The 26,686-nt window shown below is 40.3% G+C and overlaps 1 protein-coding gene across 2 annotated transcripts in view; it reads right to left on the bottom strand.

Moving 5' to 3' along the window:
• Positions 1–14,081: 14,081 nt before the first annotated feature.
• The window catches only part of PRELID2 (PRELI domain containing 2), a 76,818-nt gene continuing 64,213 nt past the window's right edge, over positions 14,082–26,686 (bottom strand). For both annotated transcript variants that reach the window (XM_023227084.1, XM_023227085.2), the window contains 2 exons: positions 19,386–19,455; positions 14,082–14,720 (listed from right to left, as the gene is read on the bottom strand). In XM_023227084.1, coding sequence (XP_023082852.1) covers positions 19,396–19,455 — 60 coding nt within the window. In that variant the 3' untranslated portion in view covers positions 14,082–14,720; positions 19,386–19,395. The remainder of the gene's footprint in view (positions 14,721–19,385; positions 19,456–26,686) is intronic.

Raw genomic sequence — 26,686 nt, 5'->3', positions numbered from 1 at the left:
CGAACCCACCAGGAAGAATGAAGAGCTCCAGACATGCTGCCTCTAAGAGCTGTAACACTCACCATAAAGGTATGCAGCTTCACTCCTGACAGCGAGACCACGAACCCACCAGAAGGAAGAAGCTCCAGACACATCTGAACGTCTGAAGGAACAAACTCCAGACACACTATCTTTAAGAGCTGTAACACTCACAGCGAGTGTCTGCGGCTTCATTCTTGAAGTCAGTGAGACCAAGAACCCACCAATTCTGGACACAACACCACAGAAATATAAACTATCATCAGAGAATACTAAAAACACCTCTATGCAAATAAACTAGAAAACCTAGAAGATATGGATACATTTCTGGACACATATGCCCTCCCAAGACTAAATCAGGAAGAAGTTGAATCCCTGAATAGACCAACAACAAGTTCTGAAATGGCAGCAGTAATAAATAGCCTACTAACCAAAAAAAGCCCAGAACCAGATCAATTTACAGCCAAATTCTACCAGAGGTACAAAGAGGAGCTGGCACCGTTCCTTCCTTCTGAAACTATTCTGAACAATCAAAAAGGATGGACTCCTCCCTAACTCATTTCATGAAGCCAGCATCATCCTGATACCAAAACCGGGAAGAGATACAATGAAAAAAGAAAACTTCAAGCCAATATCCCTGATAAACATCAATGCAAAAATCCTCAGTAAAATACTGGCAAACCAAATCCAGCAGCACATCAAAAAACTTATCCACCATGATCAAGTGGGGTTCATTCCTGGGGTGGAAGGCTGGCTTAACATCCTTTATTGATGTCAATAATATTACCAAGGCTGGCAAATCAATAAATGAAATCCATCACATAAACAGAACCAAAGACAAAAATCACGATTATCTCAATAGATGCAGAAAAAGCCTTTGATAAAATTCAATATCTCTTCATGTTAAAAACTCTCAATAAACTAGGTATTGATGGAACATATCTCAAAATAATAAGAGCCATTTATGACAAACTCATAGCCAATATATTGAATGGGCAAAAGGTAGAAGCATTCCCTTCAAAAACCAGTAAAGACAAGGATGCCCTCTCTCACCACTCCTATTCAACATAGTATTGGAAGTTCTGTCCAGGGCAATCTGGCAAGGGAAAGAAATAAAGCGTATTCAAATAGGAAGAGAGGAAGTCAAATTGTCTCTGTTTGCAGACAACATGATTTTATATTTAGCACACCCATCATCTCAGCCCAAAAACTCCTTAAACTGATAAGCAACTTCAGCAGAGACTCAGGGTACAAAATAAATGTGCAAAAATCGCAAGCATTCCTTTACATTAATAATAGAGAGCCACTACCATTCACAAGTGCTACAAAGAAAATAAAATACCTAGGAATACAGCTAACAAGGGATGTGAAGAACCCTTCAAGGAGAACTACAAACCACTGCTCAAGGATATAAGGGAGGACAAAAACAAATGAAGAAACATTTCATCCTCATGGATAGGAAGAATCAATGTCTTGAAAATGGCCATACTGCCCAAAGTAATTTATAGATTCATTGCTATTCCCATCAAACTACCATTGACATTCTTCACAGAATTAGAAAAAACTACTTTAAATTTCATATAGAATCAAAGAAAACCCTGTATGGCCAAGACAATCCTAAGCAAAAAGAACAAAGCTGGAGGCAACATTCTACCTGACTTCAAACTACACTACAAGACGACAGTATCCAAAACAGCATGGCACTGATACCAAAACAGACGTACAGACCAATGGAACAGAACGGAGACCTCAGAAATAACACCACACATCTACAACCATCTGACCTTTGACAAACCTGACAAAAATGAGCAATGGGGAAAAGATCTCCTATTTAATAAATGGTACTGGGAAAACTGGCTAGCCATATGCAGAAAACAGAAACTGGACCCCTTCCTTACACCTTATACAAAAATTACCTCAAGATGGATTGAAGGCTTAAATGTAAAACCCCAAACCAGAAAAACTCCAGAAGAAAACCTAGACAATACCATTCAGGACATAGGCATGGGCAAAGACTTCATGACAAAAACACCAAAATCAATTGCAACAAAAGCAAAATTGACAAATGGGATCTAATTAAACTAAAGAGCTTCTGCACAGCAAAATAAACTGTCATCAGAGTGAACAGGCAACCTGCAAAATGGGAGAAAATTTTTACAATCTACCCATCTGACAACAGTCTAATAACTAGAAAATACAAGGAACTTAAACAAATTTACAAGAAAAAAACAACCCCATCAAAAAGTGGGCAAAGGATAGGAACAGATCTTCTCAAAAGAAGACACTTATGCAGCCAACACACATAGAAAAAAAGCTCATCACCACTGATCTTTAGAGAAATGCAAATCAAAACCACAGTGAGATACTATTTCACGCCAGTCAGAATGGTGACTATTAAAAAGTCAAGAAACAATAGATGCTGGTGAGGCTGTGGAGAAATAGGAACATTTTTACACTGTTGGTGGAAATGTAAGTTAGTTCAACCATTGTGGAAGACAGTATGGGGATTCCTCAAGGATCTAGAACCAGAAATACCACTTGACCCAGCATTTCCATCACTGGGTATATACCCAAAGGAATGTAAATAATTCTACTATAAAGACACATGCACATGTATGTTTACTGCAGCACTGTTCACAATAGCAAAGTCATGGAACCAACCCAAATGCCTATCAATGATAGACTGGATAAAGAAAATGTGGTACATGTACACTATGGAATACTACACAGCCATAAAAAGGAATGAGATCTTGTCCTTTGCAGAGACATGGTTGAAGCTGGAAGCCATCATTCTCAGCAAACTAACATAGGAACAGAAAACTAAACACCACATATTCTCACTCATAAGTGGGAGTTGAACAATGAGAATACATGGACACAGGGAGGGGAACAACACACACCAGGGTCTCTTGTGGAGTGGGAGGCAAGGGGAGGGAACTTAGAGGACAGGTTGATACATGCAGCAAACCACCATGGCACATGTATACCTATGTAACGAACCTGCACATTCTGCACACATATCCCAGAACTTAAAGTAAAATTTTAAAAATAAAATAAAATTAAAAAAAAGAAAAAATTCAATTTATCATGTAAAATCTCCCCCAAACAGAAATCTCCAAGCTGAGATGGTGTCACTGGAGAATTCTACTAAACATTTAAGAATTTATACCAACTCTGCAATCTCTTCCAGTGTTTAATTATGTGCCAGGAATGGCTCCAATTGTTTTACATGTCTCAACTCATTTAATCCTTTCAACAACCCCACAAAGTAGGGACTATTATTACTCCCTCACATATGAGGAAAATGAAACCCAAAGAGCTTAAATAACACAGCTAGTACACAGCACTGCCAGGATTCCAGTTTAGCTCCTGGCTCCTAAGCCCTTATTCTCACCCACCACATTATGCAATCCCTAAATTTCACAGAGCTTGGTTTGTGGCCATTGCTCAAAAAATATTGGAATCAAATCAAATGCTAAGATTTCTTAAGTTTTCATCTTAATCTATTACCAAATTTTCAAATTTCACTTTTATAACAGGAAATTCAGATCTGACCAGGATATACTATTTCAACAAAGAAGTTGGGATACTACCATGTTTGCCATTCTTAATAGAAATATGTGCATTTTGTAAATTTTCAAAAAGGTTATTCCTGCTGGCAACTGCCATACAATTCCCATTCAGATAACAGTTAAAATATATCGGAGAGAATAAACCAGAAAAGAGATTTGGTTTTGGAAATGGTAAGAGCATCACTAAAGTAGAACCAGCTGCACCAATATAATTACAAGAATCAAGAACCACAACACAGCTTCATTAATTTTTTCCATTGTGTTTCTTACTTTACCCCTTCAAGACTAATTGTACCAACTCCCATTGATTTTAACAAGCACCCTGGATTAAACACTGTAGACTGACTGGTTAGAGATGTTGCGGTATATAGGTATAACTGAACTGCCTCCATTTAGGAAAAACTGGTATGTTACAAGCATTATATTGACAAATTACATTTTTTTCTGACCAGGAAAACAAAAGAGGAAATAGTGTTGCCCAAACACATACACTACAGGAAAAATCATTGAGAATTTAATGTTCAATAAATTCTCATTATATTTCTATATAGGACTTCTTTCTCAACTAAGAGCTTTAGTAACCAAGAGCTCTATATTAACTCAGTATTCAGAATAACCCATGATGCTGCTGATGGCAAGGCTTACCCAGGCTTCCTGGATATGCTGCGAGAACATAGGCTGATTCTGCAGAACATGGAAATTCTAGGAGTTCCAGTGACTGGGGGTGGCCTCAATCAGGGTTTCTCCAACTTTTCCAAGAGACCCCAGGTCCCTACCAGCAGAACAGAGCTCTGCAGCATTTGGCAACATACTGATCGCAAGTAATTGTATTAGGCTGAATCATATGCAATTGCCATTCTTTGGTATTTCCATTACATTCAACCAACCAGAACACTTGCTGTGTGTTAGGCAGCATTCCAAGCATTTCCAGTGCCCCAAACACAATTTAAGTCTCACTTTTTAAAAATTAAGAATCCATTCCAATTTTACTTTCTACAAAATTATTTGCATGTTGTAATATAAAAATACTATTTTTCCACAAAGCTTTGAGAAAAATTAATGCTCCAAAAGAAGAGTTTTTGGGCCAGGCGCAGTGGCTCACGCCTGTAATCCCAGCACTTTGGGAGGCTGAGGCGGGTGGATCACCTGAGGTTAGGAGTTTAACACCAGCCTGTCCAACATGGTGAAACCCCGTCTCTACTAAAAATAAAAAATTAGCTGGGCATGGTAGCGGGTGCCTGTAATCCCAGCTACTAGGGAGGCTGAGGCAGGAAAACCGCTTGAATACAGGAAGCGGAGGTTGCGGTGAGCCAAGATCGTGCCATGGCGCTCCAGCCTGGGTGACAAGAGTGAAACTCCATCTCAAAAAAGAAGAGTTTTTGTCAGTCTATCTTGGGACTTAACACACCCCTCACAGAGATGACTGCAGATCCCTAAGAGAAACCCCCCAGAAAGAGGTTTCAGAGGTAGACCAGCAGAAAACTACATGTCTAGCTGACTCCTCGCTCTTCCCCAATACTTCTCTGCAAAACCCTTTCCTTTAATAAGGCTCAAAAAAACATTGCTAGCATTTATTTTTCCAAGAAGAAATGATTCTCATAGTACTTGACAGAACAATTAACACCTAAAGAAATAAGTTCCAATGCTAGCTTCTGAGTTCACACATACAGAAAGACTACTTTCCATACTGTAATAGCTCCAATTGTAATCTGATGCGTACTGTTTACTGCAATCTGAAACCATACTTTAAAATTGTGGCCATCGAGTGCCACTAATGTGATTCCAAGTTTTTTAAGGGCTTTATGTCCAATCACCAAGAAACTAGCAGAAAAGCGTCATTAAACTCCTTTTTGCCATACCTAAAGATACGTTGGGTGCAGGGTTGGGGGGGCGGGATTGAAATGAACACCATAGACCTCCATGGTACATTCTCCAATTCTCTAAAATGTCATTTGTGAAAGAAAATATCAGACAATAGAGGTTTTCCTCAGTCACCCTCATCTAATCAGTGACAGCTATGACCTTGGTAGGGTTCTCCGTTTCTTTCTCCCTCTCCTCACCCCATATCCTGTCGCCATTTACAATAACTATATTTTGGGGTGATTCATTCATTAAACCCTTCCTGTCTGCTTTCTGTAAGCCTCCTGTCCTGGGGCCCAGGGAATTGATTTTTTGTTTTTTTCTCTGATTGACCAAGAATGACTTTGGTTTCCACAAGACTAATGACGGCATTCTTAAACAAACCCGAATGAAAGAAGGGGCTTCAGTCCAGAAAATAATTTCCCTACAAACCACTGAAGAAACTGGCAGTGCAGTAATTTTAAAGTTTGAACAATTGATGAGTTTTCAAATGTAGGGAGACAACTAAACTCAAAATGGGAAAACAAAAACATGCAATTGGACAAGTTTGCATTTTCTCCTTTGTCATCGGATCTAAAAGTTTATCCTGGCACCGGCACAAAGAAGTAATGATTCCATCAGCAGCCTAACAGATGGCAGGCACGAAATGGCTCTAACCTTCTCTGAGAATGCTGGAGAATAGCTCCGTGGAGTTTAATTTAACAGGATAGTGGCTGCTATTTTCTCTCTACTGCCTCTTGCACAGCATGCAGTCCACAGCTACATCTTAAGGTCCAGCAGTGCAGTTACTCAGGTTAACCCTTCAAGACAATCAAGGGTCTGGAGTTACTGTGGGATCCTTTTTGTCCATGGGATTCTGTTCCAACAAATGCAACTTAAAACTTTTGATCATAACAAAACGGGCTGTGCATGAAGTAGTATTTTTAGAATCTCTTTTCTTCTATTAGCATTTAAGAGGCACTGGAACACTTTTTTCTAGGACAGTAACTTGTATTTTTCTGAAGGACTTGAGGTAAAACACTAGAAGGGAGAGCTCTTTTGTCTCAAACTTCCCTCTCCAGCAAGCTTCCTAAGGGTTACTACTGATAAGAGAATATCATGACTTCCTGCTTTGGTAGGAATCACTGCCCACGGCTTCAGGATCACCTTGGGAGCTATATGCAACCCTCATGCTGGAGCCTGCATCAGACCAGCAACCCTGATCAATAAACCAGAAAGAATCTCTGAGGGCGAGACCCTGGCATCAGTGTTTTTAAAGTTCCCTGGATTTTATCAATTGACAGCTAAGGTATAAAATACTGCATTTAAAATTTTGAAGACAGCATTTCAAACTTCTGTAAGTTAAGTTTCTTTGAGTTAACTTCTCTTCTGATTTTGCCATTCTTACGACTCTCCCTTTCCACCTTCCACAGTCTTTCCAAGGTTTGTGTTGAGGTTCTGGGACTTGCAGGACTAGCCCACACAAGTCAGCATGCTACCCTCCTACCCTGAGACATCAGGGAATCACTGCTGATACTGCAGCCTGAATTCAAGGATGTCCTCAAACCAAGCTGTAACCATCTGAACAGCTTGAAGGTAAAAAAACGTTTATACCTCAATGTCCTGTACCCTACAATTTGTGTACTGCGAAGCTCCTACCTGACTCAGATGATGTGGTCTCATGCAGCCAGCTCCACCCTTCTGTATATAAGGCTGGACTAGAGAGAAACTGTTATCTTACCAAAGGTATAACATGCACTTCACTCACTCAGACATTATCATTCACAACCATGCATTTGCTGCTGAGCTTTGGGGCCGCCAACCTATGCATTTCTGCTGATCTCTCCACTGTGCATCCTATGCTAATTTTTCTTCCGCATCCTTTAAATAAGTAATCATTGTTTGATATACCCAAGAGGTAACTGTGTCTGGTCTTACCATCAATTGGTTCCCACTACTGCCATCTGTCAGTGCACGGAATCTTTTAAAAATTCATGGAAAATGCATATTATGAAAAACTATGCATGAATTTCAATTTTTTTCACCAAAATAAACTCATACTCAGTTGTTATAATATGTCTAAACAGGATCTACTTTGAGGCACTAAGGAAGCTAAAACATTAGTTTGAAAAGAGCCTCTACCAGAGCAACATAAATTTTGCTAAGATTGAAAGAAAAACATCAAATTTATGGTGAAGCTTGGGATGAATGATGAAATCATTGATGTCTTACAATTCTGCAAAGAAATCAGCAGTTTACAAGTGGATAGCTCATTTTAAGAAGGGACCAGATGATGCTGAAGATGAACCCTACAGTGGCAGACCATCCACATCATTTACAAGAAAAAAAAAAATAATCTTGTTTGTGCCCCAACTGAAGAGGAGGGCAATTAGCAGAAGCAATAACCCAACACCATAGACATCTCAATTGGTTCAACTTACACAATTCTGACTGAAAAAGTAATGTTGAGCAAACTCTACGCTCAATGAGTGTAAAAATCATTGCGCCCAGATCAGGTGCAGACAAGAGTGGAGCTTTCCATGGCAATTTTAAACAGGTAAGATCAAGATCCTGAAGCATTTCTTCAAAGAATTGCACAAGTAGATGAAATATGGTTTTAGCAGTAGAATCCTGAAGACAAACCACAATCATGCCAATGGCTACCAGGAGGTAGAAGTGGACCAGTCAAAACACAAGCAGACTGGTCCAGAGCAAAGGTCATGGCAACCGTCTTTTGGGATGCTCAGGGCATTTTGCTTATTGACTTTCTGGAGGGCAAACAACAACATCTGCTTATTATGAGGGTATTTTGAGAAGGTTAGCCAAAGCTTTAGCAGAAAGACACCCAGGAAAGCTTCATCAGAGGCCTTCTCCACAATAATGCTCCTGCTCATTCCTCTCATCAGACAAAAGACAATTTTGTGACCATTTTCATGGGAAATCATTAGGCATCCACCTTACAGTCCTGGCTTGGTTCCCTCTGACTTTTTTTGGTTTTTTCTTTCTCTTTTCTTTTTTTCTTTTTTATTGCAGATTTGAGACTGAGTCTTGCTCCATAGCCCAGGCTGGAGTGCAGAGTGCAGTGGCGCAATCTTGGCCCACTGCAAGCTCCATCTCCCGGGTTCATGCCATTCTCCTGCCTCAGCCTCAGGAGTAGGTGGGACTACAGGTGCCCACTACCATGCCTGGCTAATTTTTTTTTTTTTTTTTTGTATTTTTAGTATACGTGGGGTTTCACTGTGTTAGCCAGAATGGTCTCGATCTCCTGACCTCATGTTCCACCCACCTTGTCCTCCCAAAGTGCTGGAATTACAGGTGTGAGCTGCTGCGGCCAGCCCCTTTTTTTGTTTTCTAATCTTAAAAGAAACCTTTAAAGGCAACCAATTTTTCTTCAGTTAATAATGTAAAAAAGACTGCATTGACATGGTTAAATTTCCAAGACCCTCAGTTCTTTAGGGATGGACTAAATGGCTGGTATCATTGCTTTAAAAAGTGTCTTGAACTTGATAGAACTTATTTTGATAAATAAAGTTTATAATCTTTTAATCCCATTTTCTATGAACTTTTAAAGCCCCCTCATATAATGATAGAAACCTTCTAGTGATGCACTGGATCAAGTCAAAAGAGAAAACAAATCCTGCCATTTTTGGGCACACAGCAGATGCTCAATAAATGCTGGCTGAACTTAGGACTCTACTCCTCAAGGGTCATCACCACACCTGGACTCTAGCAAAGGAAGAGCATTAACAGGGCATGGACAAGGTATTCTGGTAACAAGGCACAGAAACCAGCCCAAACACATTCAAGTAAAAAGAGGACAAATTAAAGGATAAATATGAAACATGGAAATAAAGTACAGAAAATAGAGCTGAGCCTCACAGGCCAACAAGGAGCTACTCTCTCTCTCCTTCACCCTTTGGGAACACCTGGCTTCATTCTGTTTGTCCACGTTGGGCTTCATTACTTCTCCCTCTATGGATCCTGGTCCTTTGTTCCATTAGCACATGGCCCACCCAGGTCACTCAATAATGGTGGCCTCTGCTTATTTCTGGGAGAAACTCTAATGTCTCACCTTGAGGGAAGGCAGGGAGCTAACGTCATATGGTCAGGACAATACCCTCATCTGGGGCAGCTGAAAAGGACTAGGATTATTACTACTAACGATAACCATAAGCTCAGCTGAGAGATGGGATACCCCCCCAAATTAGAATGCACACATAAATATTAGGTTGTAACAACTTTATTTCAGAATGATTGCAGGAAGGAATTTCATAGGTAAATAACTGATTTATAGCTCTAGATCACAATAACAGTGAATCAGAAACACTTCATCCCACACAAAAACTTGGCCTGAGAATTTTTTGAGTTTTAATCCTCTTAAGTTTCACATTATAGAACTGAATACACAAAAACACTAACGCAACTGTGGGAGACAATGGTTTATTGATCAAAAGAAATTATTTCTAGCAATATGTCAGTTGCCATGAGGTCACAAATATGACAACTGCAGATGAGGATAAAGAAGTAAGTTAGAGGAAGGGAGTTAAGCCACTACAGTAATGTCACCAAGTCAGTGTAGCAAAGTACATTCATTTTTATTGCTAGAACAGCCTCTCAAAACCTCATTCAAATCCTCTCTACTCTTACTCAACATATAGTATGTAGTTACACAATTGCCCAACCCCAGGGCAAATTAGAGAAAGGTTCCTAGAAGTAGGCACAGTAATGGGAGAGATAAATGACAGATAAAAGTGAGGGAAAAGAAGAACTCTTAAAAACCATGGTAGAACTCAAAGAGCAGACATATCTGGAGCCTTCAGTGTAGGGACTTTAATAAAACTAAGTAGGACTTGAAAGAATTAAAAACATGTATGACGACTCTGAAAAGATTTAATTATCCCCAGTAGACTGTGTTTGCAAAAGCAGAGAAATGTATACTAAATAAAGAAATAGTTTGATGTAAATGATTGAAATAAAGCAAAAAAGATGTGCAAGTTAAAAGAATAACCTTGAGTTTTCTACACCATGCACCCTACAATTCCTCACCATTATTGTGGAATATCAGTACATATATACTGCTTATAAAATACACACAGTAGTTCATAGAAAAAGAATACAGCACCTTTTTCATCCATATATGATTGAAACTATAAAAGCCCCTTCCTGGTAAAAGCACCTCAATCATACAGTGATAGTTCAAGCCAGCTTCTCTCTGCATAAGAACTGTATACTGTGTCCTGAGTGATCAACTGAAATTCCATGAATCAGAATTGCTGGGGAAAGGGCCTGAGAACTTGCACTTTAGCACATTTCCCCAGAGATTTCCGGTACATGGGAAGTCTGAGAATCACAGGGAGAATCATTGCCTTGAAGACAGGAGGAGACTGTCCAGGTCTGTGAATTAACCCTTTCCCACTCTTGTTTCTAGTGTGCCCAATAAGGCTGTACTCCTGGTTCTGACAGTTCTTAAACTACACGGTACAGAATAAAAAACATGGACTTCTAAATGTTTTATCACAAAACATATAATTAAAAAAAAATTAACAGGCCCTAATTAATTCCAAAAAGAGGACAGACACAGCGGCTCATGCCTGTAATCCCAGCACTTTGGGAGGCAGAGGCAGGAGGATCATTTGAGGCCAGAAGTTCAAGACTAGCCTGATCAACATAGTGAGATCCTATCTCAAAAAAAAAAAAAAAAAAGGAAATGAAAAAAAAAAAAAAAGACAGTAAGATTTCTCAGCCATATATGTGAAGCTGGAAGCAATAGCTGCCTGCAGGGGGAAAAATAGTGCGTGAGGAAAAGTAATCCCTGAGGATTATTTAGGAATGAGGAGGAAGATACATCTAAAAGTAGTCTTGCAGGAGAGGTAGAATGCAGCATGCATCCAGAATACAAAAATGCAAATCTATTACAGCTTGGCCAGGATGTTTAGGCCTGTCTTTAACACTCTGGAAGCAGAGGCTAAAAACTGCTGGCTGCAAACATGTTTTTTTTTTTGGGGGGGGGGGGGCAGCACAATGTTTTAAACAATTCTGAATTGGTTGCCAGTAAAAAACTGGGAGTTTTTTTTTTTTAATTTTGTCTTTTCTTAGAAAAGTGGAAATAGGAAGTACTAAAAAAAGACCAGCAACACAACCACACTGTGCTGGAACAGGGCAAAAGCTGCCTACCTTCAGTCAGGTATGTGCTCCCAATGGTGTCACCTCAGGGGCCCCAGCCTGCCTCCCTCTTCAGACCAGCTGCCTGATCCCTGCAAGCATAACCATTGGCCACCCCTGCACACAAGGCAGAAATTCAACCTCTCTGTGCCTCACTCTATTTCTAATAAAAAATTCCTGCTATAAAGATCCTTTCCAACCACAGAGATATTAAGAAAAAAATTAGATAATGTCTGCAAATACCTAGAAGTCATTGTAGTGTTCTTAGCTGCCCACTGGAATTACCTAAGGAGTTTTTTTAAATGCTGATGTCTTGGTTCTACTATCTGAGATTCTGGTTTCTTGGTCTGGGAAGCAACCCAGGCATCAGAATTGCAGAAAGCTCCCCAAGCAATCCTAACAGACAGCCAAGGTTGAGAATTCCTCCCTTCAGAGGATGGGAGTTGTTGAGTGTGAAGAGTTAAACTTACTCTAATGTCAACCTCCAAATACAAATTTCTTGTCTCTCACCTCCACAATAATTTGCATCACCTCTTATTTTTGGAAATAGGCTATTACTCCAAAAGCCTACCAAATGCCATTTACAAGCTGGAAAAAAAAGGTCAAACTGTGTTTTAGTTTCTACCATTATTTTTCCCTCCAACACAATTGAAGAATGGAAACACTATGAAGCTGAAAAGAAATTCAAGACAAAATTCAGGCAGCACAAAGAGCTGAGATACAATAAGAAGAGGCTCACAGTGGCAAGCTTGTATGAAAAAATGCAATTGCTTTGAAATTCATCAATGAATTATGTGGAAATTTTTTCAGACATTTTTTCAGTTCAACCATTGTGGAAGACAGTATGGTGATTCCTCAAGGATCTAGAACTAGAAATACCATTTGACCCAGCCATCCCATTACTGGGTATACACCCAAAGGATTATAAATCATGCTGCTATAAAGACATATGCACACATATGTTTATTGCGACACTATTCACAATAGCAAAGACTTGGAACCAACCCAAATGTCCATCAGTGACAGACTGGATTAAGAAAATGTGGCACATATACACCGTGGAATACTATGCAGCCATAAAAAAGGATGAGTTCATGTCCTTTGTAGGGACATGGATGCAGCTGGAAACCATCATTCTCAGCAAACCATCGCAAGAACAGAAAACCAAACACCACATGTTCTCACTCATAGGTGGGAATTGAATAATGAGATCACATGGACACAGGAAGGGGAACATCACACACCAGGGCCTGTTGTGAGGTGGTGGGAGCATGGAGAGATAGCATTAGGAGATATACCTAATGTAAATGACAAGTTAATGGGTGCAGCACACCAACATGGCACATGTATACATATGTAACAAACCTGCACGTTGTGCACTTGTACCCTAGAACACAAAGTATAATAAAAAAAAAAAATTCCCCAAGACTCTCCAGTAATGGCCAGATTTTTTTGTTGTTTTTGTTGCTTTTTTTTTTTTTTTTTTTTTTTTTTTGAGATGGAGTCTTGCTCTGTCATCCAGGTTGGAGTGCAGTGGCACACTCTAAGCTCACTGCAACCTTCACCTCCCAGGTTCAAGCAATTCTCCTGCCTCAGCCTCCTGAGTAGCTGGGATTACAGGCATGCACCACCACGCCTAGCTATTTTTTTTGTATTTTTAGTAGAGACAGGGTTTCACCATATTGGCCAGGCTGGTCTTGAACTTCTGACCTTGTGATCCACCCGCTTCAGCCTCCCAAAGTGCTGGGATTACAGGCGTGAGCCACCACGTGCTGCCCTGATTTTTATCTTACGAAGATGAATTCCAAATTATTACCTCTCTTGAAGATTTTTTAGATAGTATGTATTATATTTTGGCTTCTGATCACGAGAAATGCAAACTACTGCCATCTAAGTTTCAAACAGTAGTACCACCTTACATTACAGTTAAAAAGTACATTTGCAAAATGTTTTACATAATAATGGCTTCCATTTCCTGGTCTTCTACTATGCACCAGGCGTCATGCTAGGTGCTTCATAGGCATGATCTCTGATCAGTTCAACAATCTCACAAAGTTAATTCTATCATCTTGTTTCACAATTTTTTTTTTTTTTTTTTTGAGACGGAGTCTCACTCTGTCACCCAGGCTGGAGTGCAGTGGCCGGATCTCAGCTCACTGCAAGCTCCGCCTCCCGGGTTCCCGCCATTCTCCTCCCTCAGCCTCCGGACACAAATTTTTTTAAATGAGGTTCAGAAAGATTTAAAATTTTGTTCATGATCACTGAGCGAGTAGGTGCCAGCACTTGGATTCAATCCCAGGTCTGTCTGTTGGCTTAAAAACCTACACAAACTTACCTTGTTTAATCATCATAACGCATTGGTGGAAAGACTTGTGCCTGATTATCCCCATTTGCCCAATAAAAAACAGAGAGGTTAATGATTTGCTCCACATCACAGGACGAATTAGCAGACAAGAAACTGCCTTCCCACTCTTCATTTCATGTTTTTTTCAGAGAACCAAATCACAGTTTACATGTTACATTCTAAAAGCTATACTAATGGCAGTTACATATTACTTATGGATAGGATAAAAATCTCCTGATTTCTGAGAATCTTAAACATTGTTATAAATACGGCTTAGCTTCAACATAAGTCTGGTACATTCCTGTTTGTTCCAGTCCACGCATGAATCAGGTACCAGTTTCAACTCCCTTATTGGTTCCAGAATCCCCTCAGAAATCCTATGAACAATGGTGCTGATAACATAAGGGCACAAGCACCCTCTCCAGGCCTTTATCCTGTCCTTAGCTGCCCTCACACCATCACCAGACAACCAGCAGCACACCCCGAGGAAGGGCACACATCATCTTACACGGGTCTTTTTCCCTTTATTTGTAAAATTATAAAGAGATTGTGTCATAAAAATCCAGCAACAAGGTCTCATCTCCCTGAGTTCCACTATTCGAAGCAGGATCCCAGAGGAGGGTATCATTGTATGTCCTAGCAAGAAAGTCTTCTCTTCTTGAAGCTGCCGCCACTGTATCCTCAAACCTGTATTCCAGAAAGTTTGTCTGTGATGTGTTGTGGTCAAGAAGTGATTCTCAAAAATAAAAAATAAAAATAAAAAAGTAGACATGGATACAGCTCTCCTGCAAGAGAAAGCAAACAGGCTTTATCACCTCATAAACATGTCTCACCAATCAATACTTATTTGCCCTCTTTTCTGAAGCAACTCTTCAGAGTCCACTTGAATTCTATCACTACGGATAATTCTTGAAATTGCATTTCTCCCTCCTAATGATCTTCGAACAAGGCAAGCACTTCATTTTATTAAGTCCAACTACCCAAAGGAGCTGGTTCAGAGAAGAGTTAAGATATAGCTAAAATTGAGGTCTTAATCATTCCAATGTGATAGAAGTCTGCTATGCTGTCAAATCTCAACAAGCCTGATCTCCCAACTGCCAGTGGCAAGAACAGACAGATGTCAGGGTTATTTGTTTTATTCAAAAATGACAGGAAATCAAAAATCTATCAAATGGATGTGTCAACAGCAATGCCACAAGCATATTGGTTAGTGAGATTTATGTGTCTCCATTTTGGCTCATGACAAAAATCACCTTCTAAGCTTTCTAATCTTCAAATGCCCACTTGGACATACAGGTCAGAGAGTTCTGTGAAGTATCTTTAATGTTAGGTACAATGTAGAACATAGTCACTTCCTATGTGAATTTAAATTATGTAAATTTAAAATATGGCAGGACATAAAAATATTAAATACTGTCTCCTTATGCACATTTCTGCAAATCCCACAAAACGTCTTTTAAGTATCAAAAATTGCAAAATTCCAAAGCTGGCAAATTGAGTAAATTATAAATAGCACCTACCCTACAGCCTCATCACAGTGCCACTTTATGTGCCAAACTAAATGCCTATATGTCTACTCCATTGTGTACGTGCATTGGAACTTTATGAGCAATTTTAGTGACCATTGTTGCTGGTATTTTAACTTTCTGTTATTATTTTAATACCTTTTTATGTCTTAATATAAAATCAGCCAAGTCTTCACAAAGTGTTTATGTTAGAGCTAATGCAAGAAAAACAAACTGTCAAACTGTATTTTAAAAGGCCAATCAAGGCCGGGCGTGGTGGCTCAAGCCTGTAATCCCAGCACTTTGGGAGGCCGAGACGGGCGGATCACGAGGTCAGCAGATCGAGACCATCCTGGCTAACACGGTGAAACCCCGTCTCTACTAAAAAAAAATACAAAAAAATTAGCCGGGCGAGGTGGCGGGCGCCTGTAGTCCCAGCGACTCGGGAGGCTGAGGCAGGAGAATGGCGTAAACCCGGGAGGCGGAGCTTGCAGTGAGCTGAGATCCGGCCACAGCACTCCAGCCTGGGCGGCAGAGCGAGACTCCGTCTCAAAATAAAATAAAATAAAATAAAAACTAAAAATAAATAAATAAAAGGCCAATCACCACAACACTCCTTGATGTTAATTTAGGACACTAACTCAGAAGGCAAAAATTTTCTTCCAGAACCAGACAGTAAATATTCTAGGCTTTGCAGCTGTAAGGTCACTGTTACAACTATTCAATTCTGAGTTGTAGCTTAGAACATAGGAGCATAGTTGTGTTCCAATTAAACTTTATTTATAAAAGCAGGAAGCAGGATAAATTTGGTTTATAGGCTGTAGTTTTTTGACCTCTACTTTATTATAGCTATAGAGCTCATTTCCCCCCACTTCTTTTAATGTAGCATTTTACAACTCATGAAAACAATAGTACCCCCACCTACAACCACCCCCTCCATTTTCCATACAGTTATTTGAGAAATTAAAAAGTTCCATTAAAATAGGCACATTTCAAACTTGAAAAACTCTGTAAGAATAGTCAAGAAAATGGAAAAAAAGTAAAGAAATAAGCTGGCAGCGTTTGATGCAACATCAAATTGTAGATTTATGTGGTAAGAGTACATACATACATATACATATATCCCCTACTTTACAGTTACTCCTCTGAGAAAACTGGTCATGAATTTTGAGAGTCTGAATTATGTAAATCCTTCAGGAAATTTCATTGCATTGAATGCATTACATGCAACTGTCCTGTATTAAACTCCTGCTTATATTCAGACCTCGACCATTTCACTTAAGAGAGGAGAATAAGTTGCTTTTCACCAACAATATGATGTCCCAAGTTCATGGCTTAGCCCTCAACCACAGGACAAAAAAACAAACAACAACAACAAAACACACCAGCCTGGGCAATATAGGGAGACTTCATCTCTACAGAAAAGGAAAAAATTAGCCAGGTGTGGTGTACACGCCTATGGTCCCAGCCACTAAGGGGGCTGAGGTATGAGGATTGCTTGAGCCCCAGGGGTCAAGGCTGTTATGAGCCATGACTGCGCTACTACACCCCAGCCTAGGCAACAGAACAGCGAGACCCTGTCTCAAAATAAAACAAAACAAAACACAGAACATGGGTAACAAGACAATAGGTAATGCTGTAAACTTATTTAATTTACTCATCTTCACTACCAACAATTTAAATCCAAATTGATTTAAAGTACAAGTTGATGTGAATCTCACCTCCCCTCTTAAAACTGCATTTTCTCGAGGGTGGAGCCTGGCCACATTTAAGCAACAAAAAAGGGGGCAAACAAGAAGCTGAGATGCTAAAATCAGGGAAAAGCCATACAAAGAATATCATTCTTCCTATTAATCAAAAGTTGACCGAATACACGACAATAATATCTAACTCCTATTAGCTTTCTCAGTGCCCTGACATTTCATCTGTCTCTACCCAGAGATGTGAACTCATTTGAAACTGCCATTCTCAAAGTGTGGCCCCAGGACCAGGATCACCATCACCTGGAAATCTGTTAGAAACACAAATGCTCAGGCCCCATCTCAGACCTACTGAATCATGACTTGGGGAGTGGGGCCCACCAATCTGTGTTAAATCCTCCAGATGACTCGGATGCTCAAGACAGTTTCAAAACCACTAATTTGAAGTTTGAAGACCAATAGGTGTATACATTTCCCATGGAAATGGAGACCCCTCATTCCTTCATTTACCTTGGAGCTGACTCGAGATCCCACCCCCGAGAGTAAGACGGGATCTGTGCCTAAGCATGCAAGTGCAAGAGGTGCTTAGTGAGCCTCACAAATATGCTAGCCGAGAAAAATAGGGGGATGTGGCCAAGTTGTTCTCTATAATTTTTTAAGGAACAGGGTGGGTGTAGGAGTAAACCATATTTAGATCCAATTCCAACATTTTATGAGCACCTGCCGTGTGTATGCCTATGCTAAATGAAATTATCCTGTTTAGCTTTTCCAGTAATAAAGGAATCTATTAATATGTATTAAGTAGACAGAGGTTTAATATTAATCAAAATGGAGTCCACCCTGCAAATAAGCAGAAAGACTTTACAATTCTCCAAATGATGTTCATTCACAGGTCTGGACAGCTTGCTTTATACGCCAAGGTGCTTGTATATGATGTTCCTTTTGCTTCTTTTTGGTTAACTGCTCTCAAATTGTATTGTTTATCACAATTAGAATACCAGGTTGCTTACACAAGACCACATGTCTCGATTAAACCAACACAAGAAAATTTGAGGTAATTCTACATTACCCAAGGCAAAGTTTGTTTTATTCAAAGGTTTCAACTCTCAGATGTTAAAAACCTAAGGCTGGCTGGGCACAGTGGCTTAAGCCTGTAATCCTAGCACTTTGAGAGGCTGAGGTGGGTGGATCACAAGATCAGGAGTTCAAGACCAGCCTGGCCAACATGGTGAAACCCCTTCTCTACTAAAAATACAAAAATTAGCCAGGCATGGTGGTGCACACCTGTAGTTCCTGCTACTCAGGAGGCTGAGGCAGGAAAATCACTTGAACCCGGGAGGCAGAGGTGGCAGTGAGCCGAGGTCAGGCCACTGTACTCCAGCCTGGGCAACAGAGCAAGACTCCATCTCAAACAAACAAACAAAAACAAAAAAACCTAAAGCCTATAAATTCCGTAAGATATAGATCTATCATACTCATTTATTTTGGGCTTTGATTCTCTCTTAAATAACTCTGTCCTGCCCTTTCCACTATAAAGACCATTCTCCCTGATTTAGACAACAGAAATTTAGGGGGTGGGGATAGGGAGTTGAGTAGTTCTGCAATCTCCCACTATCTGTTAACCCTATACCATTTGCCCTAGATTGGCATGTGCTTCAGCATGAGTGCTGTCTTCCTTCCATCCTGTGCCCATGGCAGACACTGTTAACCATCAAGGCGCTCTTACCCAGAGCCTGGGAATTACTCTCAAGACCTCAGAATCCCTTTCAATAGCATTTCAGGCAGCTACCCACAAACAGTGGAAATACAGATGACTAATAAGAGATATTTGTTTCACTGGCCAATCAACATGCCCCTTCCTTGTTTCTCTTCCTGCTCCAATTACACTTTTAAAGCCTTCCTTTGATTATTTTCAGAACAAAAACATTAAGATTCAGTTAATCTGAGCTGCAGTCTTTACAAATCTATGACAGCTTGAGGCTCTCAATCATGGTAGATTGTGCAACAGTTTTAACAATTTGAATAGAGTTGTAACCCAGCATGTAATACAAAACTGCTCTGAAAATCAAAGAACCAAGTAAATAAAAGTACTGAAGAGATAAAACACCTGTGAAATAGTATTCTGTGCATATAACTGGGAAATGTGCAGCATGAATAGCCCAGGGAGGCTGCTTTCGAATACCAGGCTGATAAGCATGAAAACATGGCTTGCGTAAGTAATTCTGACTTTGCTTTTGGTACTCACTGATGATTCTTTATTCAGCTAAGGGGGCACCACACTGTTCCTTTAGCAGCATCTCCATGATTCTAATTCCCTATAGAAAGAAGGAAAAAAAAATTAAAATGCCCTATTTCACAGACAAGTACTTTTACATTTATCATAACCTTTTCCCTTCAAAGAAACCAGGTCATGGCCATATATTCATTTCCAAAAGGTAGGCTCATAGCCACACCTGACATTTTTATAATATTTTACTCAGCAATTTCACATACATTATCTCCGCATTTGCTCAGAACCACTCAGCGACGTAGGCAGAACAGAGCTTACGATCTCCATTTTAAACATAGGAAAACAGCCCAAGAGTAGTTAAATAACTTCTTGAAAGTGGCCCTGCCAGAGCTAGAATGATAATGGCAGTAGTTAATATTCATTGAACATTTACAAATATGCTAGATTCACTGCTGGGGTTTTATGTGCATTACCTGGGGGTAGCAAGTGCTATGGTGTACCACTGAGATCCCTCCCAGAACTAAAGCACTCCTTCCCTTTCCACCAACACTGTAGGCTGCAGCTGGCACACAGACAACGTCAGTCAAAGAGAACTGCCTTATCTGAAGTCATGTCCCTCCAGGGGCAGCCTACAACACTGGATGACTGGTAGGTACAGGGCTATAAAGACCTGGCCCCTTCCCTTAATTTGGGACAACTCTGGGGGGCATCCAACCCTCAAGGCTCCCCAAGGGATCAGCTAAGACCTTTGTTTCAAGTGCTTTGCAGTTCAGAAATCCCTTCCCATACCCCATGACAAGAATTGTTCCTGAGTGGGCTCTCCAATACCCCCTGCAGGTAAATCTCAAATTGAGTCTGTGTCCCAAGAGCTGACATAGGACACCTTAATACACATAAAACCGCCAAATAAGTACTATTCTTACCCACATTTTACTGATGAGGAAACAGAAACTCAAAGAGGTTTAAATAATTTGCCCGAAGTTACACAACTATTAAGTAATAAAGCCAGGGAAAGAGCATAGTCACCCTCTTCCTTTTCAAAGGCATCCATGAGCCTTCTTGCAATGTTCATTCTGCTACTGTCCATACCCACCTGTCTACTCAGTATCCTGTCCAGAAAAATTCTACCTTGGAAGAAAGAAGAAAGCAGAAATTCCTTTCCTCCTTAAAGGATAAGTTTTACAGACCAGAGGATAAACCTTCAAGTGGGAAGAGAGGGTTATGATGCAATTTACATAGTGGGGTCTCCAGGACATCAAAGTTGGATCCATGGGAAAGGGAGCTGCTGTTTTCAGAGACCTGAGCCTGAGAATTATTGCAGAGAATAATTATAAGGGGAATTTAAAATACAGATCCCCAGGCCCCTCCTAGGAAAATTCTGATTTAATGGGACTCAAGCAGGCACCACAGCTCTACGCCCTTAACAGGCACCCATAATTCATCTTATGATTAGGCAGGGCTGTGAACATCAAGTGGTCCTGCAGGAAAAAGGCAGAAATTTCCCACTTGGGATCTGAGACCAGGGATGGGGACAGAGGGTAATCAAAGGCATCACTAGAGAAGACAGTAAAATATATTTAACACCAAAGTAGACTAAACTAAAATTCGTATTTCCTTGAGGATTCAGAAAGTCCTTCAGATTCTGCCTGGCCATCACCACAAATACTACCATTATCTTAGAAGGAAAAAGTATTACTGGATCTTGAGAGAATGCTGAGTAGTAAGGAGTGTTTGCTAAACCAAAGCAGTAAACCACAGGACCAGGAACACTACTGTCAGAGGTAGGAGACCTGAGTTCTAGTCACAACTCCACCAGTCATTCTGCTGGGTACCTTAGGCTGATCACTTTTACCAAGGAGTAACATAGACCACAGAGGTCAGGGCACTGAGAGGCAGATGGGATTAGTGCTTTCTATACCTAGCTGCACTCTAGCCTTACTAGGGGAAGTCAAAAAAGAAAACAGATTCCCAAGAGTCTACCCAAGAGTGTGTTTGACTCAGTCAGAAATTTCAAGGTTCAGACCTGAGTCTGTATGTGTATAACATACCTCGTGTTGATAAGGACAGGTGGCAGGAATATATTAGGTAGAAAAGGGCAGTCCCTGGTGAGGGCCATACCCTCAAGCCTAGACCTGTGGCCCAAAGTGAGAACATGCATTCCTGTTTTCACACATGAATGTTGCCTTTTCCAAAACCACCCTGGCCCACCCCACCCCCCATCCTGTAACCCATAAAAACCCCAGGCCCCACCGGTGTAGTGGCAGAGTGGCAGAGGAGAGAGGAAAAGCAGCAGCTGTATATCAAAGAGAAGCAGCTTGATTTCAGAGGGATGGCTTGATGGCAGGACCTCGCAGAATTCAGCCAGGGATAGCCAAACTCCAGGGAAAGACCATCTTTCCACTCCATCCCCTTTCCAGCTCCCCATCCTGCTGAGAGCCACTTCCACTGCTCAGTAAAATCCTCCACATTCACCACACCTCAATCCATTCATGCCACCTGATTATTCCTGTACGCAGGACAAGGACCCAGGTATGAGTGCAAAAGGCTGTCACACTGACCCTCCACTGAGCTGTTTAACACTTAAGCCATCCATGAATGACAAAGCTAAAAGAGCACACTATAACACACACCCCCTGGGGTTCTGGGGGTCACAGGCAACCTCTAGATGCTGCCACAGGCCTGCATAGAGTTCTGCTCCTGCTGGTTGCCTAGAAGCACTCATCCTGCACCTGCTCACCTGCACGCTCCCCCTCTTGCAAGGGGTTGAGAGCTGTTTGCTGACTAAATGAGCCAACCCCTTCATAAGTCATGGGAAGGGGTCAGGGAACTATCCCATTTCAATGTGATTCTGAAACACAATCAGTTCGTTTACTTGAATTTGTAAATAGCAACTTTACACCATCTCTTCCAACTCTGACAGTCTTGGAATTGATGAAATAGGTTATCCTTCATCATTTCTGAAGAGATAGTATATACTGCACTCTTAAAAGGTACCTGCCATTTAAATAATTAGGGGAGGCTGGGCGCAGTGGCTCACGCCTGTAATCCTAGCCCTTTGGGAGGCTGAGGCAGGCAGATTATGAGGTCAAGACCATCCTGACCAACATGGTGAAACCCCGTCTCTACTAAAAAATGCCAAAAATTAGCTGGGCACGGTGGCAGGCGCCTATAGTCCTAGCTACTCAGGAGTCTGAGGCAGGAGAAAGGCATGAACCCAGGAGGTGGAGCTTGCAGTGAGCCAAGATTGTGCCATTGCACTCCAGCCTGGGTGACAGAGCAAGACTCTGTCTCAAAAAAAAAAAATCAAAAATCTATTTGTTTATATATTCATTCATTCATTCATTTTAGCCCTAGGGAAAAAAAAATGCTTGGCTGGGCGTGGAGGCTCATGCCTGTAATCCCAGCACTTTGGGAGGCTGAGGTGGGTGGATCACTTGAGGTTAGGAGTTTGAGATCAGCCTGCCCAAAATAGTGAAACCCTGTCTCTACTAAAAATACAAAAATTAGCCAGATGTGGTGGTGCACACCTGTAGTCCCAGCTACTCGGGAGGCTGAGGCAGGAGAATTGCTTGAACCCAGGAGGCAAAGGTTGCAGTGAGCCAAGATCACACCACTGCACTCCAGCCTGATGACAGAGTGAGACTCCATAAAAAAAAAAAAAAAAGAATTAGGGGAAAGGGGATTGGGAAAAAGGGATGAAACAACCAGTGAAATGAAATTTAACTAAATTCTTAACAGAAAACTTGAATTGTGCCCCTTTTTGTTCTTATTCCCTTAACAACAGATCCTGTTAACAAATATGTACTGTGCACGTACTACGTGCACTAGAGATTAAATGGTGAATGCACAAGATAGTTCCTGCCCTCATGGAGTTTATTTTACAGTCTAATAGATTCCAGAAAATTTTCATTCCCTCATTTCACTTTTTTATTCTAACAAATCTCTGGACAATAATTAAATGTCTTCTTTCTGTTTTCAGGAAGAATAAAAACTATCACATTAATTTTCTTTCAAGCTTCTTTTTGCAGAGTAGATGCATAAATCCAGACAGGATGACTTTGAAATAAAAGCACACTGCTTCCTTCGGAGGTAAGAACCTGCAAACTTTCCCATCCATCTAAATTAAGACCTCCACCACTTATTGAACTGAACACTAATTGACATAAGCGAAGACTGAGGTTTTCCTTGGGAATTGAAAGATGTTATTTATTGAATCAATTATGTTCACAGTGTGTCAGTTGATTCTTCTTTTCCTTTATCCCCCCTTTCTTATACCACTTTAGTCTTTTTAAGCAGAACAGTTAGAAATGGAACATGGAGAATGGGGGCAGGGAGAGAGAGGCCAATAAAATGAATAAAAGAGAAAAAAACACCTAACAGGGAAGCTAAACCATGATTTAGTACCTCTCTTTGGTAAAGAAGGACCAAATCAAAGCCCAATCGATAGAGTTCTTTCAAATAAAGTTCTAACGCTTAAATCTCAACCCCCAGGAGATCAGGCTTAAAGGGGCTAAATTTACACCACTTATCACACAATGATGCCTGAAATGCAGAACAAACATTAAGTGGATCTACCTTTATAGATAAGGCTTAAAAGCTTTTTGGACTGACAAACCATAAACCAGCTTGATTTTATTATTTCTTTCCCCTCTGAGATTTTTTTTCTCTATTACAAGGCTATCTTTCTCTATTTGCCAATGTACAGATAAGTGAGCGATCTCGCAGGTTCATTTCACTAATACCAGAGCTGTGCTGGCCAAATGTATCCCCACAAAGGAGACTCAGAGTCTTTCAGATTCAAAACACTTCACAAATTCTCCACTCTAAGAGTTTCTGAGAAATAACTGATTATTACTAAAAACACAAAACTTGTCTTAAGAGGAGTAGGAATAAGCTGAAACTAAAGGTGGCTAAATTCAAACAGTATATTTATTTTGTTATAAAACTGATCCTTCCTTGAGAAGCTCTGATTTATGTAGGAGGCTTGGAAGAGAGTAATATTAGACCGAACAAAAATTTTCTAAAGCAGTTCTCAAAAGGTACATCCACAGGGAGCTCTTAACAAAAGAGAATTGCTCACTTAATTATCAGTGATAAAAGATTGGTGCTAAAGACCCTCACTGGAAATAATGCTTTCTTGTGGGTCATGTCTTTGGAGTAAACACCATGAACTGATGTGCCCACTGTGTGTAATGAAGGGCAGGGAAGCTATGTGGAACAGGGATGCAGATAAGACAAGAAGCCTCTACACAAGGGGCCATTGGCCTCTTCAGAGGAAATAGAGGAATTAAAAATAACTGAAGGACAGACAGCCTCTGAGAAACACTATGATTTTAAAAGAAAAAGTACAGTAATGTGCTGCTTGATGATGTTTCAGTCAATGACAGATAATATATATGATACTGGTCCCACAGGACTGTACAGGAGCTGAAAAAATCCTATCACCTGATGACTTTGTAGCTGTCATAGCATCATAGCCCAACGCATTCCTCATGTATTTGCGGTGGCGTTGGTGTAAACAAACCTACTGCACTGCCAGTTATATAAAAGTATAGCACATACAATTATAATATAATAATACTTGATAATGATGATAAATGACTATACTACTGCTTTATATATTTATTATGTTGTACTTTTTATTATTTTAGAATGTACTTCTTCTTATGAAAAAAAATTAACTATAAGGCCAGTCATGGTGGCACTTTGGGAGAAACTGAGGTGGGAGGATTGCTTAAGGTCAGGAGTTCAAGACCAGCCTTGGAAACATACTAAGCCGCCTTCTCTACAAAAAAAAAAAAAAAAAAAAAAAAAAATTAATTAGCCAGGTGCAGTGACATGAGCCTGTAGTCTTACCTACTTAGGATCACTTGAGTTCAAGAGTTTGAGGCTGCAGTGAACTGTGATTATACCACTGCACTACAGCCTGGGCAACAAAGTGAGAGACCCTGTCTCTGAAAAAAAGTTAACTGTAAAACAGCCTCAGAGAGGTCCTTCAGGAGGTATTCCAGAAGAAGACATTGTTATCACAGCAAATGACAGCTCCATGTTACTGCCTCTGAAGACTTTCCAATGGGACAAGATATGAAAGTGAAAGACAATGAAATTGATGATACTCATTCTGTGTAGGCCTAGGCTAATGTGTGAATTTGTGCCTTTGCTTTTAACAAAAAAGTTTAAAAAGTAAAAATTAAAATTAAAAATTTTAAAAATAGAAAAAAGTTTCTAGAATAAGGATATAAAGAAAAAATACTTTTGCATACCTGTACTATGTGTTTGCGTTTTAAGCCAAGGGTTATAACAAAATAGTCAAAAAGTTAAAATTCAAAATTTTATAGAGTAAAAAATGTTAAAGAAAGCTAAGGTTATTTTGTTATTGAAGAAACAAAAGTATTTGTTTATAAATGTAGTGTAGCCTAAGTGCAAAGGGTTTATAAATCTGCAGTAATGCACAGTAATGTCCAGTAATGTCCGATGCCTTCCTACTCACCACTTACTGACTTGCCCACCCAGAACAACTTCCAATCCTGCAAGCTTCATCCACAGTAAGTATCCTATACAGATGTACCCTTTTACCCTTTTTCTTAAATCTTTTATACCATATGTTTACTGTACCGTTTCCTATATTTAGCTATGTTTGGATACACAAATAGTTATCATTGTGTTATAATTGCCTACAGTACTCAGTACAATACGTGAGTACAGATTTATAGCCTAGGAGCAATTGGCTATGCCATATAGCCTGGGTATGTTGTACAATTGGCTGTACCACATAGCCTGGGTATGTTGTACAACTGGCTGTACCATATAGCCTGGGTATGTTGTACAATTGGCTGTACCATATAGCCTGAGTATGTTGTAGGCTCTACCATCTAGGTTTGTGGAAGTACACCCTATAAGGTTTGTACAATGACAAAATCATCTATTAATACATTTCTCAGAATGTATCCTTGTTGCTAAGTGACTGTATAATGGAAGAAAGGAAGTAGAAACTAATATTGCAGGAAGGAAGGACTTGTAGAAGCCACCTGAAGAAGAGGGATTTGAGTAAGACCCAAAGTCTAGTCATGAGTGTGACACACAGAGACAAAGGGAAAGACCAAGCAGAAGGAGGCTTAAGAAAACGGATGGGAGTGGCCGGGTACGGTGGCTCATGCCTGTAATTCCAGCACTTTGGGAGGCTGAGGCAGGCAGATCATCTGAGGTCGGGAGTTCAAGACCAGCCTGATCAACATGGAGAAACCCCATCTCTACTAAAAATACAAAATTAGCCAGGCATGGTGATGCATGCCTGTAATCCCAGCTACTTGGGAGGC

The sequence above is a fragment of the Piliocolobus tephrosceles genome, chromosome 4 (genome assembly GCF_002776525.5).
Source record: "Piliocolobus tephrosceles isolate RC106 chromosome 4, ASM277652v3, whole genome shotgun sequence".
Lineage (NCBI taxonomy): Eukaryota > Metazoa > Chordata > Mammalia > Primates > Cercopithecidae > Piliocolobus > Piliocolobus tephrosceles.
Note: the sequence above shows the minus strand (reverse complement) of the source record. Positions and strands in the feature narration are given on the sequence as shown.